Source organism: Lepisosteus platostomus, chromosome 1 (assembly GCF_059453375.1).
Source record: "Lepisosteus platostomus isolate fLepPlt1 chromosome 1, fLepPlt1.hap1, whole genome shotgun sequence".
NCBI lineage: Eukaryota > Metazoa > Chordata > Actinopteri > Semionotiformes > Lepisosteidae > Lepisosteus > Lepisosteus platostomus.
The window spans coordinates 513,229-531,783 of record NC_142611.1 but is presented as its reverse complement, the minus strand read 5'-3'; the positions used below and the strand labels follow the sequence as shown (position 1 = coordinate 531,783).

At 45.6% G+C, this 18,555-nt stretch overlaps 2 protein-coding genes across 10 annotated transcripts in view; one reads left to right on the top strand and one right to left on the bottom strand.

The window, feature by feature from the left end:
- Window positions 1–8,020, top strand: part of fip1l1a (FIP1 like 1a (S. cerevisiae)) — a 37,349-nt gene extending 29,329 nt beyond the window's left edge. For all 7 annotated transcript variants that reach the window (XM_088629124.1, XM_088629384.1, XM_088629037.1 and 4 more), the window contains 3 exons: window positions 634–853; window positions 6,597–6,740; window positions 7,650–8,020. In XM_088629124.1, coding sequence (XP_088485250.1) covers window positions 634–853; window positions 6,597–6,740; window positions 7,650–7,797 — 512 coding nt within the window. In that variant the 3' untranslated portion in view covers window positions 7,798–8,020. The remainder of the gene's footprint in view (window positions 1–633; window positions 854–6,596; window positions 6,741–7,649) is intronic.
- An 879-nt stretch (window positions 8,021–8,899) lies between these two features.
- The window catches only part of lnx1 (ligand of numb-protein X 1), a 46,842-nt gene continuing 37,186 nt past the window's right edge, over window positions 8,900–18,555 (bottom strand). For all 3 annotated transcript variants that reach the window (XM_088628381.1, XM_088628539.1, XM_088628459.1), the window contains 4 exons: window positions 15,614–15,791; window positions 13,905–14,130; window positions 10,419–10,577; window positions 8,900–9,701 (listed from right to left, as the gene is read on the bottom strand). In XM_088628381.1, the coding sequence (XP_088484507.1) occupies window positions 9,566–9,701; window positions 10,419–10,577; window positions 13,905–14,130; window positions 15,614–15,791 (699 nt within the window). In that variant the 3' untranslated portion in view covers window positions 8,900–9,565. The remainder of the gene's footprint in view (window positions 9,702–10,418; window positions 10,578–13,904; window positions 14,131–15,613; window positions 15,792–18,555) is intronic.

Genomic DNA, 18,555 nt, shown 5'->3' with positions numbered 1-18,555 from the left:
AAAAATCTAAAAGGAATATTTTTGCGAGATTGATATCTGAACACCTATGAATAATTTGGATAGCTTTTGCTTTGCCAGTCATGCCTCATTTGTGGGATCTGTTTTTTCTGGAAGCTGACATTATGCAAATCAAGACTGATTGAGACCTAACAATTATTTTCTGTTTTTTAGTTAAATCCTTTAAAGTTAGCAGAATATTCATCGTATGATATGGATACTGGCCATTAACTGGAGATAAACAACTTGGATTTGTTTTGGGGGATCAAGTGTTCACCTTTATGCTCCCTCTCTGCTTTCAAAATAGTAGCTGTGAGTTAATTTTGAAGTGGAAACATCCATCAGTTCCCAGTTCCCTAAATCTGTGGTCTGCTGGGGCTCTCGTGCGTCTTTGGCAATGTGCTGTACGTAATGTACGGCCTGTTCATCAGAGCCGTTGAGCGCCTGCCGTTGGACTTAGCTGGGGGTCGGGGTCCCCGCGTGCCGTACCTGGCGTCCTGTGAAACCTGCTGATGCGGTCGAGGCAGCAGTGCAGCGGCAGGGCGGGGCGCCCGCGGGGGGGAGGGGGGTGTGCGAGGGGCAGCGCGAGCCCCCCCCCCCCCCCCCTGAACAGCTGCCGCGCTCTGCGTCTCGCAGCCAGCTACTCCCACGTACCCGGCACGGTTCCCACCTGGTCGACCGTCGTGGACAGCGCGAAGCAGTGGGACTACTACCCCCGCCGGGAGAAGGAGCGGGAGCGGGAGCGCGAGCGCGAGCGGGAGCGGCCCCGGGAGAGAGGCCACGAGCGGGAGCGGGAGCGGGACCGGGAGAGGGAGCGCGACCGGGACCACAGCCCCGCCTCCATGGCGTATAACAGGTCAGTGTGGCCGGCTCGGGGGCTGCAGCTGCACGGGGGGGGGCTGAAGCAGGGAAGATGCGCCCCTGCCAGGTAAGTCCCAGGATGCACTTGTCTTGCAGTGAACTCCCAGAATGCAGCATTCCAAAAACTGTGGTCAATTCCAGCACCCTGCCTCAGCAGCTGTGTGGTTCAAATGGAGTCTTCTTTTCTCCATGTGGTTTAGCAAGTATACACCACAGTGCACAGCGCGTGTCCGTGGATTCAGGCTGGTGGGAATAACCCCACACACTCACCTGTGCATTGTTCTCTTAAGTTTGGTCTTGTATTGCAGCTCACTTTCACAAACCCTTTTTCTGGCTAGCTGACTGGAAATACGTTCAGGGCTGGGGCTCAGTCTGTAAAGTCCTGGATATGAGATTGATTTCGAGGTCCTGCTGGGATATAGCCTCATGTTGAATTCCTCGCTCCTGTCCCACTTTTAAGTTTTTAAGTTTATTTTCTCCAGGGATCATGTAATGTTTCAGCATTCTTTTTTGGGAATGTGATTACCGGAACGACAGGTGAGATGTGTAGCAGATATTACTCTGCTGGAATTATCCACTGGGGAGGAACAGTTTTTTATTGTGACAGTAAGTGGAAGGCACACTGTGAGGATTCTTAGTGAGGCAGCTAGGTTACATACCAACTTCCTGACAGGCCTGTGTTGAATCGTTGGTAGCGGCACACGTACACATCTGGGAGAGGTTAATAATATGATGACACACTTGATTATTTTGGAAGGTGTGAAACACTTAGACAATAAAAAATGAAAAGGCAAACTAAAGACTTTAAATTATTGACTAAATTGACTAAAGACTAAAGAAATTATTGGAACGTCACAAATCTTAATCTTTTAAGTAGAATTCAAGTGAGCCTTAATTTAGTTTTTTTAAACTCATAGGCACATGAACGCGAGACAGGAAGCAAGGCAGAGGTGGGGATGTGCTCAGGATCAGGTAGCTCAGTAGTTTGTGGGATCCTGACCAGCTGAGGATCTGTCCTGCGATCTTTGCAGCATGTCTTCCATTGATATTGTTCAGTGAGGTGGAATCAATATTTCTGTTGATTGTTTTACACCAGTCTGTCATAGAAATAGTCACCTCCAAAGATCCCTACTTAGGTTATTAAAGGCATTCTACATAAAACAACTAATTCATGATCAGTTGCTGATGATTTGCTTTGATATGACTGTAGAAACATGAAAATCTTGTTCTGATGACACTTTTGTGAAGATCTGTCTTTATCTTGATCTTTTTTGTTGTCGCTCCTTGAGGTTCATAGTGTTATACTGTTTAGTAAAAACAATAAGGCACATTGCAACCTGTGCACGGTTACTGAAGTTAAACACTGAATGGGCCAGTTTCAGCTGGGGTTCCAAGTGTTACCCTAACCTTTCATCTCTCCATCTCTATGCAAGTTTAGGTCTTGGCAGATGATGCCAGCATGCTCTTGCTCTTAGAAGAGTGTAGTGATTGGTATACTGCTGAAATAGAGCAACTCCAAAACTGAAGTGCAGCTGTCGCAATTAGTGCTTTGTGCACGAATGAAACCAGTCTAATGGGCTGTGCAGCTATCAGAAACAAAAAGGATCCTCAGCTCATGAAATCAGACATACTTGCTTGGTGCTGCCAAACGCTTTTTTCCAAGGAAGGGTGAATGAAACTCCTTCCAAAGCTTGTTTCATTTTGTAAAATATGAAAGCTTCGTTCTGCATGATTTATGATGGCTCATTTTTTCTAATTTATCTTTGCATGTAAGTGCTTCTTGAGGCTGTGAAAATCCCTCATAATGAAAACATTAAAAATGTTTTCCTTTGGTAACCTAAATATTTATCCATGTCACCTGCACATCTATGGATTGCATTAACTTCTCTTTGGTTCTAGTCTCTGATAGGTAGGTGCTCGTAAATTAATCAAAGCAGACTTTGTCTAAACCTTAAGTTTCCATTCTGTAGCCCAGTGCCAAATACAGCGTGCCCCCTGTTCTGTTTGGCTGTTGCATGTTTAATTGTGGATGGACAGGAGCCTTTGTGTGTATCTCAGTCCACTAATATTACAAACGCCCACCTGTTGAAGTCTGCTGTAGTGGCGATGTCGACCACAGCGCGTTGAGATGTTTGTGTGTTACAAATTACAGGGTCAGCGCACGACAGCCAGACCAGCTTCGACATCTGTTTGGCAGGCGGCTTGATCCGCGGCCAGAGAAAGAGAGCTGGTCATTCAAGACTTCCTTGAAATGAACCTTAATGGCTTCCAGGTTCTCCAGAGTCTGCCTGCCAGAATTATCAGAGCCGAGAGGGAGTGGTAGTGGTGGGGGTTCAGGTCTTCATGTGATTAAAATATCTGCCATCTGCAGAAAAGCTGCTGCCACATGGCTGCAGCAAGTGCCCAGAGGTACTTAATCTGAAAAGCCTGCTCGCTCAAACTGCAGTGATGGGTGGAAAGGGGGCCTGGCAGTGACAGGTAAGGCAGGAAGATTAATGGATTAGCACAGGCTAATAAAAAACCCTCCAGAAAGAAGGGCAGAGCCTTCAAACTGACCATGTCTAAAACCTGTTCACCATGCTTCACACTCCGGAATACGTGCTAGAAGCACAGTGATTCCGCTTCACGGTCTTGTAAATGTCCATGTCAGCCCTATTCCTGCTGAGGAAAGTCGTTTTCACTCTCAAATGAAGTTAAAGAGTCTAAAGACTGCTTTGAGATGCTGAACAGGGGTCTGAATCAAGAAAATAATCCTACCTTTTTTTAAGCACACTTCACAGATCACCAGTCATTTTTGTTAACGCACCTAATTTGGAATAGCCATTAACACATTTTTCACACGATCTCTGCTGTCTTGGCTGTCGGGTACGAACCCTGCAGCCTCACACAAGACGGAATGAGGACATGGACCGCTGACTGGCGGAGACGGGCCCCATGCAGACAGAACCTCTTGCCTGTAGGCGCCCGGGAGGCCACAGGGGTTGCTATGTCTCCAATAGCTGGGAGTACCCTGGACAACTGATCTGCTCTTGGAGGTCCTCTGCCGATTGTGTTTGATCGCTTGGAGAATCACGGTTGCATTCGACTAGTCACTCGCCCCAAGCTTGAACCCGTGGCCATACAGAACCTTTACCAAAAAGGGGACCCCAAAAAAAGCCCTTTTACTCTGTATTTCTCCTTTTACCTTTCCACCTCTGAAAGGGAAGATGTTCTGTGTCGTTTTAGCATGTTCACAAAAAACTACTCTGGCACTCATTAGCCATCTGTTGGGCTGACACGGCAATCTTTTCAGTGAACTGAAAAAGTTCTGGCCACCCTTGTTCGTAAGCCCCAGAAGCACGAGAACAGTGACCCGTTGCAGGTGTGCTTGGGAACAGGGTAGTTGCCACACATTCACCCACTTCCCACCAACATCTTCTGTCGCTGTTCTGCATTAAGTGAATCATTTGTTTGTGACTACAATCTCAACATTTCGGTGTTTGATCTCCGCTCAAGAGGAAGTTCAGCTGAAGGGTCTTCTGTTCTCCTAAAATCCGTCTGCCACTTGTCTCCCCTTTGCTTTCTATTTCAGTCTCTTCGTTTGCAGCCTTCAGCTGCACGTTTCAGAGCGCGGAGAAAATAGCCACAGGCCTCCAGCTTGCAGGAAATCAAGAACAAGCATGTGCACAGCAGATAGTTGTGTACAATGTTCTTAATCCCCTGTGAATGTTATTTGCAGTCAAGCAAGGAATCATTTCCAATCGGAAATCTTCTCCTTCTTCCATTACTCCTGCAGTGCTCTGAAACATGCCGGACTGGCTACCAGTTTGAAACCTTTACTAGAAAAATTGAAGTGGTTCATTTTAAGTGTTCTGTAAAAATATTTTTAATCTGTTTTATTTAGTGCCTTTGATAGTATTTACAAACTTAGGGGAAGCTGTTTCTTTTTCTTTAGTATCTGTTTAAACTATATGATTTGTTAAGTAAAAGGTTTGGGATTTTATTTTTCATCTCATGAATTTTTTGCTTGTGAGAGAAGTGTTTTATGATGTACTTTTGCTGAGCAGTGGAAGAACAAATTTCTACAGCACAAAAATGATGAATTATGCTGTGAAGTGATCATTTTTATTCTGAAACACAGGTTCAGAGACTAAAGATGAGAAAGGATCACATCACACTTCATTATCTGAATATTTTATCAGTCTAATCACTGACTAGTTAAAGATGTTTCTTTCCAATTTAAAGAAAATCGCTGTGCTAAATTACAGTTTTACAACTTATGTCTTGAATTTATAAAGAAAAATAAAAGGGAAAGATATTAATTATAGAATGTGATGCACCCTGGAGGACAGAGTCTGTCTGAGATCTGTCTGAGTAATTTATGTAAAGATCTGTAGCAAAGTTATTAATTGCAGAAAGTTTAAAGTCTTTTAGTTTTCTTTTTGGAGTCTCCAGCTGTTTGGTGCATCCGTGTGCTTGGCCATTTGGTGTGCACTTGTCTTAGTAATGTATAGCTGATGTCGGGCAAGTGAAGTGGCCATTTGCATAGAGTACATGCTTCCAGACAAGTGGTTTCAATATTTGAGGATAGGACACTGTCCAGCTGGCTTTAAATGAAAGTGATGCCTTTCCTTTGCAGTGGTTGTGTGGCACAATTATATTAGGTGATCAGAACATGCAGTGGATAGGATCTCATTGTTCTAGATCCAGTTTCTGTTGTGATAAAAAAGTAGAGAGCCTATAGCACATTTCACTGTCAGTGTAAGGAGAAATAAGTTGTTAATTTCAGAGTGAGCAAATACCCCTTTTAGGCCCCTTGTAAGGATGATTAGGTTTCTTCAGTTTCCTGTCTGAACTTGGCAGGAGCAGTCTGCGTATTCCTTAAAGTGACACTAGTCGGACAGTTATAGTAATACATGTGGTACAGCTTGGTTTGATTGAAAGCCATTATCATCTTCGACGCTTCTTTCTAATTCCTTTAAGAACTGGTAAACAGCTTATCCCTTGGTCAGACTGTTAGGCTCAGCAGCAGTTAAGAGGTTTAGTGTGTTGTGCTGGAAACCACTTTATTCCTCTCTGCTCTGGCTGTCCTCCACTGGCTGCTTTGAGGAATAAGGGACTGGTGACCCTGTGTGGTTGTCCCGAACAGGAACTGAGTTTGGGATGATACAGTAAAATGTGCAAAGTTATTCTTCTTTTAGTCGGCAGAAATAAAGGTAAATTGCTCCAAAGGTAAATTGCTCCAGTGTTCTTGGTGCTCTGTCATTTCAGGGGTCCTCACAGTTATGAGAATAAGGACAGACCCTCACGTTCTTTATGTGAGACACTCCCAGTCTTCACCTGGATTGGGAGCAGTTGTGTGAGTTCAGCAGTGATGCTGAAGATTGAAGGCTTGATTACTCTCTAAAGCTAAAGAAAGTCCTTCACAGCCACGTCATTTTCTGGCTGAGCCTGTGCTGCAGAAGTGTGCATCAGTAATCGACTGTCACCTTCTTAGTGCAGGAAGTGTGTTCGTGACCCGTTCAGACGTGAAGCTTATGGCACGTAACGGGGAGAATACCTGTGTCCGTTTCAATGGTGAAATTGCGAACTGTATCTTCTTTGGAAAGCTGGAAGCTCTCACTCCTGGCCCAGATATTGGCATACAGTCACCAGAACTGCTTGCAAATGTAGTGAAAGGTGTGACCTGGTACTTTTCCTTGCACTGGCCTCTGGTTTGCGCCTGAAAGCCTCTCTCTGCCGCGTGTCTGTGCCCTCAGCGATGACGAGCGGTTCCGGTACCGAGAGTACGGGGAGCGGGGCTACGACCGTCACCGCGAGAGGACCAGCCGGGAGAAGGAGGAGCGGCACCGGGAGAGGAGGCACCGGGACAAAGAGGAGAGCCGCCACAAGTCCTCTCGCAGGTGCGCAGGGCTGGGGGCTCTTCCTTCAGGAGACGGGGCGCCGCGCGGGGAGGGGGGCTCTTCCTTCAGGAGACGGGGCGCCGCACGGGGAGGGGGGCTCTTCCTTCAGGAGACGGGGCGCCGCGCGGGGTGGGGGGGGCTCTTCCTTCAGGAGACGGGGCGCCGCACGGGGAGGAGGGGCTCTTCCTTCAGGAGACGGGGCGCCGCACGGGGAGGAGGGGCTCTTCCTTCAGGAGACGGGGCGCCGCACGGGGAGGAGGGGCTCTTCCTTCAGGAGACGGGGCGCCGCACGGGGAGGGGGGCTCTTCCTTCAGGAGACGGGGTGCCGCGCGGGGAGGGGGGCTCTTCCTTCAGGAGACGGGGTGCCGCGCGGGGAGGGGGGCTCTTCCTTCAGGGCGATGGGGTGCTCCACTGGCTGGGCTTAGACTTCACGCTGGGCTGCTCAGATGTTCTGTTCCATAGCCAGGAACCAGGAGCTTCTAATCTGCAGGGAAGCATGTTTACAGCAACCCAGTTCTGAACCAGGCACTCCGCTTGGTGTCCGTGACAGAAAATTCACTGGCCTTTTGAAGTCTGTGTTTTGGAAAACTGTGCCTAATGATGAGTCCAGTATTCTGTGCCTGAACTGGAGCCAAGCAGTGGCACGTTACCACTGCCCTGCCACCGGAGCTGGTTCACGCTGACATCAGGACACTGCAGGTGTGTCGTGATTGCCGAGGTCCGCAGATGTGCGTTATGGCCAGCGTGTCAGTAAGGCTTTGGAACAGTCGCTCAACCAGCCTGCAGCCGGAGGTCTTTGTGGTGGAGATCGGAGCCGGGGGAGGCGGTTCCTCGGCTGCGGGGAATGGTGCAGGTGCAGGTGAGCGGTGCTCCCGGCCTCGCTCACACACTCTCGCTCTGCCCCCACAGCAGCAGCAGGCGGAGGCACGACAGCGAGGAGGGGGACGGGCACCGGCGGCACAAGCACAAGAAGTCCAAGAGGAGCCGCGAGGGGAAGCCGGCAGGAGAGGAGCACTCCGCGGAGCAGGAGAACTCCGAAGCCGGGGGCCTGGAGTGAGGGAGGGCTGGGGGCTGTGTTTGTATCCTGTCGAGTGCTACTAAGTTCTAACATTATCAAAAACAAAATACTGGAAAGATACCAGTTTTATTTCTTAATTCTGGGAAGTTTTCAACACTGGTCGGAACCGCAGACTTGTATTAAAATATTTTGTTGTTTTGGTGCATGAAGCACTATGAAAATATAATAATTTGTCGAATAAAAAAAAGCGAGCTTTTGATAATTTTTTTGTTAGCGGTCATTTTTCGGTCAGTTTGTGCTGGGCTGGAAGTGTTGGACACTGCAGCAGTTAAACCACTGCATGTCTCACCAAGAGGCCACCTTCTGGCGTGGTGCTGAGCCCTTTTCTCTTTCCTTTCAGTTATTTTAACAATTAGATCACTCATGGAAAAACTAAATACGAGGCTCGATTAAATGTCTTTGAACTGCTAGCAGCTTAAGGAAACATTGTGTATGACTATGACCAGCACAATAAAGCTGTTAAAACGTTTCAGTTTATGTAGTCTGCACCTTCAAGTACAGCAAAGATATAGAACACTTATTTTGTTAATATATTTTTTATAATAATATTTTATAATATAAGTAACTGTGATACAGCTATTCCTACTGCCCCAACAAAATCATTTTATATTTTTATCATTAGAAGTCCGTTAGACTGAGACCATACTAGAAAATCAGATTTTCTTTTAAAGGGAGCTGGTAATGATTGACCTCTTTGGTTAAGTATTAAATAGATGTAAAATTGAAAAAACAAGGTCAGGCACTATAGTCTGTGTGCTGTAATATTTTGTTTTTTGAGTGTTTCTAAAGCATATGCAGTATGTTTGATATCACATTTAATTTCTTGCACGCAGTATCCAGTTACTTCTTCATAGTGTGTGTATGGGCACATGCAGCCTTTGTCACAGATGGGCAGCAGTAGTTATCACAGGCTTTTGAAGTTATCATCTGTTCTTTCAAAGTGAACCTGATTCACATATTCAAATTCCTCAAAGTCATTGACAACGGCAACCCATCTTCCACATGAATAGTGACACGTAAACTGGAAACCACAAGTTTAAACTGCAGGGGAGTGAGGAATAGGCAGGCATAAGCACACAGCTTTCTCTCCTTTTCCAGAACTTTATTTTTTTTTTTACCAAACTTAGCATCAGATATATTACATAGGCTCAAGCAATTAAAACAACTGGAAGTAAACACCATATCAAACAACTTTTCAGAGATTGGAACTTCCACAGATAAAGACAGAAAAGTTTTTCACAAGTATGAAAATCAGTAAGGCCTCCATGATAATGTCACATCTGCACAGATTAAGAACACATCTACTGAGGTTGTTTAAGAATGTTGCAGCTGTATCGCCAAGTGTCCCCCCGTTTCTCAACAGATGATGAAATGGAAACCACTGCAGTACGGACAATAAAAAGACCCACTGTATTGTTTAAAAGGCCATTTAAAAAGAATACAAGTGCTTGAATCTGTATGTTCAGACAGCAACATTTACAGTAAGTAACGTGAGTCCAATGAGATGCATATTCTAACGCATAACTGTAGTTAGCAACGTGCTCCCTCCCAGCTTCCCCTGGATTGTCAGGACAGCAGAACCCGTGGAGCTGCTCAGCACAGTGCTTCGGACGTTCGTACCGGGACGTGGCCTGGCCTGCGGTGCTGGTGCGCTCCTCCCTGTGAGCTCCAGGCAAAGCGAGTGGCGGCTGTGCGGCGTCTCTTCGGAGCCCCCCGCGGCAGCTCGGCTCCGGCCGGCTCCTGCCTCCTATAGGAGGCTGCCGGGCCAGGACGCGATCGTCAGCGTGACCCTGCCGCGCAGCTCCTTCAGCATCCTGACGAGCGCCGTGTGCGTCATCCCCGAAGTGCTCTTCCCGTTGACCTCCAGCAGCAGGTCGCCGCACCTGAGAGGGGAACGGGGGTGTCAGAAGGCCATTTTCAATCAGAAATAACCATCCCGTCTCCTGCTCTCATGTGGCAGTTAAACCAGTGGAGGATTGAAGGGTATCTGCTTTCTAACATCCCCCTCCAGTAGCTGAAACTCCTCCACATGCTGAGGATATATTTGGGGAAATGAGAGTGCAGGAGAAGCTGATCAGGGTCGTCAAGCTCACTAAGTCTCACGTGGCATAACCCACATGGACGAGCACTGATTTTACTCTCCCTTGTGTTACTGAGTTACTTGTAATAGTCCCTTGTATTACTACCTTGTATGCTGGTTGTGAAAGAGTAAAGGTGAGCTAATGCGATGCAAGTATGCAAAGACTGAACGAAAGTTGCTTTCCAACTACAAGTCAAAAGAAAATGAGCCACACGCTGGAAAAGCGGATTTTGTTCTGTTTGTCATGATTGGATGTGGGCTCGCTGGCGGCCTGTCTTTTTGTGTCTTGCCCTGTTGCTACCGCTGAGCCAGTGACCGGGCGCCAGCTCTGTCCTCACATACCCACTCACCTGCTCTCTCTCCACCGGGGCCTTAAAGGCCTGGCCATAGGCACGGCGCGGTCCATCTCACACGCACGCCGTTTAATACTGAACCAAAATTGCTAAACCAATTAATACAAAATTGGTTTTGATGTCCCGAGTTTTGAAAATGTCATTATTTTACTGGTGCAAAGGCGTACCTTATCCTGCCGTCGTTGTAAGCCGGCGTCCCTTCCACAATAGACCTGATGTAGAACGGCTGGGTGCAGTTCTTCTCCTCGTAACCTCCCACGATGCTGAAGCCCAGGCTGCCCGAGGTGTTCCGCCTCAGGACGATATCTTTACAGCAGGACAGGTACCTGGGAACGCAAGAGATCGGAAACGTTGCCGACATTCAACTTAATCCGGTGGAAAAGGTGTGTTGTCTTTGTGTCGATGTTTAAACTGAACCATATGCAAGAGGTGTTAGGAAAACAAAATGGCTCAGAAAACTGGTTATTCTAGATGGCTTCCAGCAACCTAATTCCTATATTCAGTAAAGTCAACTGTAGAGCTCATGCAGTCTGGGACAGACTGCATGAGCTCTACAGTTGACTTCACTGAATATAGGAATTAGGTTCCATCAGAAAAATAAAGCAGGTCGATTCCACAATCTTTCACAGCTCCAGTGTACCTCGTCTGCTGTATCCTCTAAAGATTTCACTGTAAGAACAAGAAAGTGGAGCCATAACCTTTCGAAAAAACGCTTGGACTGTAAGCAGTTTCTGTTCATTTCTGGCTTGCCTTTCTGCTGGTGTCGCCTGTGATGAATGATATGAAAAAAAAAAACAAAATCCACGTCTAGCATGATAATTTACCGGAAGCTTTACAAAAATCCACAATGTCAGCCTAGTGCACACAGAATATAGGTATGGTATATATATGCACAGATCTTTGCTCTGTGGAAGCAATGCTGGAAAACATTGTTCACAGACTGTTCATGTGCTGTTCTGGGTCGGGCTGTCCGTAATTGTGCTCCTGCACTATTGTAATCGCATCAGCCACTAAAAATACAGTTTTCTTTTAAAGTGTTTCTTGTTAATAAAATCACCAAAAGATTTTTCATGCTGGTTTATCTCTTCAAAATGGATTGATAGAGCATTGAAGTAAAACCAATCTGGGACAGAAGTGACAGTTGCCACTCCAGGATAAGAACGTTAAAGAAAAAGTCCGAAAGTTCGCTAACGAGAGGAGGATGTTTGGTTGTCAGTAGCTGCTTGATCTCATCCAGAATCGGCTACTGCAAGTACTGAATTGATTTATCAAGAAAGATGCTCCCGCTGTCCTGCTGTCCGATTCAGTCATGCACACTTCCTGCAGCCTGTGACAAACTTGGAGAAACAAAGGCATTGAGATTGAAGACTGCTCAGAGAGCCTTTCTTTTTAGCAAAAGCTGACTTCTCATTGGAAGTCTTTTTTTTAAATTAATCCAGCCAGTCTGAAATAACCGTGTTCCCTTCAGCTTGCTAGTGAAAAATCAGCACCATAAAATGATTCTGTAATTCCTGCATCAGAAGTTTTAATTGAGTATTTTAGTAATGTCATGTTGTGTTCTTTCCTGGATCAGGGATTTTCAGTCTGTGATGATGAGACCAGGGCTGAGCCTCACCTGCCTCGAACCTGACAGTAACCCAGGCGCCACTTCACCCTGTAGACACCTGCTGCTCTGTGCGTGTCCATCACACAGGCAGAAGAGGTGAACAGGAAAATCACTTTTACAGAAGAGTCACTGTCTTTAACGGGATACTGATCAATTAATGTAAAATTCTCATCAATTTTATGTTAATTTTGTTTTTATTCACTATTCAACCCTCTGATCGTGCTGATCAATGGGCCTGGTTTAAAGTACTAGTTTTCTGTTGTCTTAAACATCAGAGGGGCAACTGCTTGACCGCCTCCAGGCTGCAGAGGGGAATAATCCATTATGCATAGTGCTCGATGAGCCCCAACTCTGAGCAGCACCTTGAGACCTGTGTGCTGTGAAAGCAGGATTCTCAGTCCACTCGAATTTCCAGCAGGCTGCCTGGGGTTCACAGATTTCACTCTCTAATTGCACAGTATGGATCTCCTCCAGCACACAATGAATTCCAGACTCTTGGAGCCAGGTGAGCTATATCTGGACAAATAGCACCTCAATTTCAATAAGCATTTAGGCCATAATAATTTTACATGGAACATGACTGCGAAAATTGCAGTGACCTCTTAATTTCAACAGCCTATTTGTTCCTGTCAGCTATAACACAATGAATGGCTCAGGGCATAACAGCTTTTACATCCCATTAGCACTGCTCCCAGCTTTGTACTGAAACTAAATGGGATTGCCTACATTGTTTCACAGGCAATTGTGTTTCAGCTAACATTGCCCCTCTAATAAAGTGATAAAAATGGCACATAAGCACATATGAGAACTATCTTTTTAATGAGTATTCCCATTGAATTATTTCTGCACTATTAACTGCACTATTGTGCAGTTCTTCAGGTTTAATATCTGCTACTTTTTCCAGAGTTCTCTAGGTTTGTAGTCCTAGAACTGGATCATATGTTCCTGTTTTGTTTTAGCTTACTATACAGTTTCTGATATTTTATTTCACTGTTATCTTATAAATACTGCATGCAGTAGTTTGTGGTATGATTGTGTAGAAAACAGTAATAAAGGTTAAGCTGTATCTCTCAGCCATTGGAGTAGCATAGTGTTCCATATTCTCTCTTGAGGAAAGAGGAGAATCTTTGACAGCATTTGTCATTAGGTGGGTGACTGACATATTTTAACAGAAATGTCAGAATTGAACTAGATTGAGTGAATCAGCATTTTGTTTACATACTTTTTCAGAGAAGATGCTGATTCAGTCAGCTTTCAGATGCCTTAAGGGTTTGACATCCATCCTTGTCCTAACAGTGGTGCTGTCACACACTTGAAGGCAGAGACAGGTCATTTATCTGTCTGACTGAGGTCACTCTCCCTCGTCCCTTTTCCTTCTGCAAACTGGATGTCCAAGTTACTCAGTTGAAAAGACACAAAAAAACTGAAAAAGACACTAGGATGGGATTACATTTTCACTGCAATGGTATGGCCTCATCCTAAAGTAGGATCTATTTTCTTGTTCCTTTATATATTTTTTAAAACTCATTCCCTAAAAAATATTCTTTACATTTATTCTGCTCAGCAAGAAACTTTTATACAGTTCTTCTCAGTCAGGTGCTGACTATCTTCTGCTGAATACATTTCTATGAATTCAGCCTGTTTCACAGAAGGGTGACACTGCCCCTCGAACTGGAGCACAGCAGCACAGAGGCGGTCAGTGCAGCACACTCGGCTCAGATCTGCGCACTCTCGAGTGAAGAGCGCTCAAGTTCAGGATATGTTGTCAACGGAAACCATTCAGGTTATTTAACCATTTAACATAAAGATGATCAAGGGCGTTATTGTGTAAAATAATTACACAATAGAGTAATAATTGTGTAAAGTAATATTAAAAAGCAAATGGTTTTCAAGCAGCTCTTCCTAGGAACAAATACAGTATGTATGACGTTAGAATGACTAGCAGACTGGCCCTGCATCGATTCAGAGTCCCGCCTCCCGGCGATGGGAAACCAGCAGGGTTGAAACACACATCCTGTGGCCTCGGCCTGCTTGCTCGCGAGCTCACCTGGGCAGCTGGAGCCAGGAGGTCCACTGGGGCGTATAGTCATCGCCGGAGGTGTGGCCCTTGGGGGCCTCAGGGAGCGGCGGGCCGTCGGCCAGGAGCTCCTCCGCCCGCCTCATCTCCAGCACCTTCAGCACCACCGGGGAGGAGGTGTTCTTCAGGTTGGCCACGGCCTCTCCGCGCGTCACCCCGGTCAGGTCCATCCCGTTCACGCTCAGCAGGATGTCTCCTGGAGAGGACAGGGGGCCGGCGGCCTGTCACTGTCTCCTGCTCCCGGGATCTCCCACCGAGGGAGAAGCCAGTCGCACGGAGCGGTGATCCGTGCCAGCAGATTCAGCAGCATGCACCGGATCAGCAGGAGTTAAATACAGTCTGGAACTAGTCCGTTACAAAGAGGACAGCGCTGAATCTCGGCACCAAGACTGACGGTACAACTTAGCTCTGGAACGATTCAGAAACAATGCTTTGTACCTGATTATCTAAACTGGATGTATCTTCGCGGTGGGAAATTCAGTTGTGTTCAGTTTGGGAATAATTGGGATTTACCATCTTAATTAGCTGATGAGGCCAGATTTAGCTCTGATCAGTTTTCAGGAGGCTGCCTATTCAGAACCTCCACACTGGATTCAGCTGATAAGCAGGATCACAGGCAGCTGAATTGAAGAGAAAAAGGCAAGTTGTTTTAAAGACAGCATGTTTAACACTGGTGGTTCTACTGCAGGGCCTACAGCAGGTAATCCAACACATACAAGTTGGTTAAAATTCACAAAAGATTGCTTGCTTGTAGCAACAATAAACACATCTTAACAAGGAAATACATGTTGAAGATTTAAGAAGCTTTATTTTAATGAGGTTATTATGTAAGTGTCTGAAATTGGAAATAAGTATTTCCAGATTGTGTTTAATATTGTGGTTAATACTGAAATATTATGGAAAATTCAGTGTTTTATTTCCTAAGGTGTGCCAGAGAGGAAGTGAGAAAAAAAACCTTAACCAAACAGACTTCCAAAACAGTCTACAATTTACTTTTTTATAATAGCAAGGAATTTATGAAAAAGCCAAATATTGGAGGCAGAGAGTTTTGGCACAGTCCCTGCCTTGGAAATATGAAAGCTTCTTTTACACAGAATTAGCCTTGCTCTGAAAATTGGACAGGATCACAGGATTATAAGAATATACTGTAAGAACATCATTTCGAAGCAGCAATATTCAAATAATTTATTAAATCTTGCTTACGGGAGCTATTGAGAGCAAAAGATCTTGCAGTTTGGCCACCAGACACATCCTGGGGCTTCAGGGAATGAGCTGCACTGACTCACAAATCTCTTTAGGTTTCAACAGAAGCACATACAAGAGGACCTGATAAAAGTACCAAGAATCCTCAAAGGCATCGCCAACGTCAACCCAGCAGGTATCTTCTGATTGAACAGTGAAACACAAACCAGGTGATGCAAGTGGAAACTAGATGTGCACTTTAAACTGAAAATGGGAGGCTCTATACGCATAGAGTTGTGGGAGTCTGGAACAAGCTGCCCAGCTGTGTTGTTGAAGCTGATACTCTGATTTCTTTGAAGAAGCTGGAAGAGATCCTCCGATCAATTAGCTGCTAGCTACCAAACCGGCCAGATGGACCGAATATCCTCTCATTTGTAAACGTCCCTATGCGCTTGTGTATTTTTATTTTCTCAGGAGCGTTGTCTGCCCTGGGGTACCTTTCTTTATGGAGCCTTCTCTCCCCACCACCCCATCGGGGTCGACGTTGGTGACGTAAACTGGCAGGTCCCATCCCCGGCTCATCATCCCCCCGGCCACCGTCATGCCCAGGGAGTCGTGGGGCTCTTTGGTCAGGGTCACACTCTTCTCTATGCAGTCTGGATTATGACATACACTCTAGGGGAGAAACACAGACAAGCATCTCAGTTATGCCGGCTTCTCTGGTGAACATTTAACCTGACGGCTCTCTCTTCTTCAGCAGCATTTTAACATTCGGTTTCCCTGAAATGCACTATAACGAGAGTTGAATAATCGTCTGTTTATTTCGAGAGGCTGCCGGCTGGAGTCTGCTGACCTATCGGTTAATGACAGAAATTGCTCACTCTAATCAGATCTGCGCACACTTGTGCTCTATGGCTGTGGCCGGAGAAGCTGTGCTGTAAGAGGAGTTCCCTTCTGCTGGGACGTTAAACTGAGACCTGCTCATTAAAGATCCTGCAGCACTGATGTAAGAGTAGGGCTGTGATCCCCCGTGTCCTGGCTCAATTCCTCTCTGGGCTCGCCCAGTCTGACCCCCAGTCCTCTCTTATTCACCTGGTGCAGCAGTTTGTCACTCCTGCCCTGCTCTGTGTGTCACTGGGGGAAGTGAATCTCACCCTGTATGTAACAAGATTGGGATTCTCTGTCATGGAAAGAGCTACACAAATGTAATGGATTCAATTAATCAATGCAGAACAACCTCATTACTGGGTAGAATTAGTGGGTCCCCAGATATCAAAGAAAAACAATGAAAGAAGTGAAACAGCATTCAACTGTATCCTTGACAATATATGGCATAAAAAGAATTTCAGTGGTTCTAAGGAAGTAAAATTCAGAATGTTTTTTATTTTATATCTACATTTTTCTTTTCCTCGAACAGCGTCTGAAAGGAACGTGGCCAGGCTGCTCCGTTTAAGGGGGTCTGAGCAGGGGGGCCCGTGGCTGTGTGTCTGTGTGGAGACCCTAATGCTCTCCCACGCGGCCCTCAAGCAGAAAGGCAGGAATAAAACACAGGATCGGAGAAGAACTTGCTCTCAGCTCCGGAAAGCCACCTCTATCTCTGAAGAAACAGGAGTGCTTTGTTGTTAATAAACTTGTAATTATGAACAGCTCTTGGAAAATTGTTTTTAATGTGCTACGCAGACAGACTGGGACTCAACCATGTCTGTAGCAGGCAGGAAATTGTAGCTGAAGCTTAAACCTTATTTAAAATTTTCATTTGCGTTTCTATGCCACTTGCAACCAGTGCTAATGTGACAGCAGTGCAGGTAATTGACATCAGGTGTCTGAAACAGCCTGTCCTGAGCTCAGGACTGTCCAGGACTACTGTGATTCTGTGACCAACAGTTTGCTGTCTCGGACAGTCCGTCTGTATGTTACTTTACAGAGGCTTGTGCCACTGAAGAATAATAGGGGTTCATGTTATCTTATAATATCATTAGATTACTCATTTAATCATATATTATTGCATTACATTAATATTTTATCTTCAAAATTAATGCAATGAGCAATTAGCTAAAATTATACAAACTGTATTTTTATGCATTTGTTGTGCTAAAATTTTATCAAGTGCTGCCTTTGTATCTATATAAATATGCTTATGGGCAGACAATCATTTATAAACACGTGTCACATAATGTTCTACAGTACATTGTCTTATTAAACATTTCCAAGTTCCCAACAGACTCAGAACTTCTCTGTGTTAGTGAGTGAAACACTTTATCAAACAAAAGCAATCAGAAAAGCTGGTTTCAGATTACAGGACTCTGGTCCCGGACAGTAAGTGATAAGAAAAAAAATGAAAGAGATAAGAAAATCTACAGCTTTACTTCAAGGGCACAGCTTCATTAGTGACAAAGAGAAAAAAAGCCTTCAGCCACTGCAAGTGAATTAAGTACACTTTTTATAAACATGTACCACGACTCTGTCGACCTCCTGACAGATCCCAGGCTTGAAGCGGACACTGTTTATTCTTGCCCACATCTGAGCACATTCTCCTGCAGACACACCCAGCCCACCCTGTCTGCGGCCCACTGCCTGTGACCCCGGCCAGCCTCTGCGCCCTATACCTGTCAGCTGAGGCTCCTGCTGCACCCCAACCCTTAACGGGGGCCCCATGATCTGGCTGCACAGGCACCTGGCTCTTAGAACCGAGGGGCCTCACCTCCAGTGACACCCCCAGTCCTGGGCTGTGCGCCTCCCCAGCCAGTCTATAAGCATGGGGCTTTACTGTTGATCTTTCCATCAATATTACTGTCAGTCCTCTTCTATCCTAATGTGCCTTCAGCTCTCACATTTTCTACACAAGATGCAGAAGTGCCATTACTGTGCAGGAGATGTCTTACTGTCTTACAGTACAGGGCAGGTTCCCGCACAGATACAGCCCTTTGTATCTAAATAAAACAGAAGCCTTGTGTCTCAGAAACCGGGCTGTCGAGTGCAGATCAGGTCTTCTCGGTTTTTCCTAATTCTGACTGAGACGCTCAGGGACAGTGCTGTGTAGGCGAGAGACATAAAGGCAGTTTACACTGATCGCACAGAAGCAATGGAACCTTGACACAGCTGAAAATTTCTGTTTTGTGGCTCTGATTCCCTGGACTGTTTTCATGACATTTTTCTAAGATTAAGATAATAAAATTCCTTTGGAAGCAAAACAGAAAAAAACAAAGCTAGAAAAGCCTTTTCAAATCACTGACAAGATGAGGTCGTGTGTCAGGGGTTAATCAACCCAGACAATTAACACTTCAAGAGTGTCGATGGGTTTATTGCAGTAGACACTAGTGGTAGAAGCAGAGGCCCACTAAGATGTTTAAGTGGATTCTTTTAGAGAACAGAAAGACAGGCCACCCAAATCAGACCACCAAACTGTCGGAGAAAACTTCTCGCAGTATGAGACTGTATT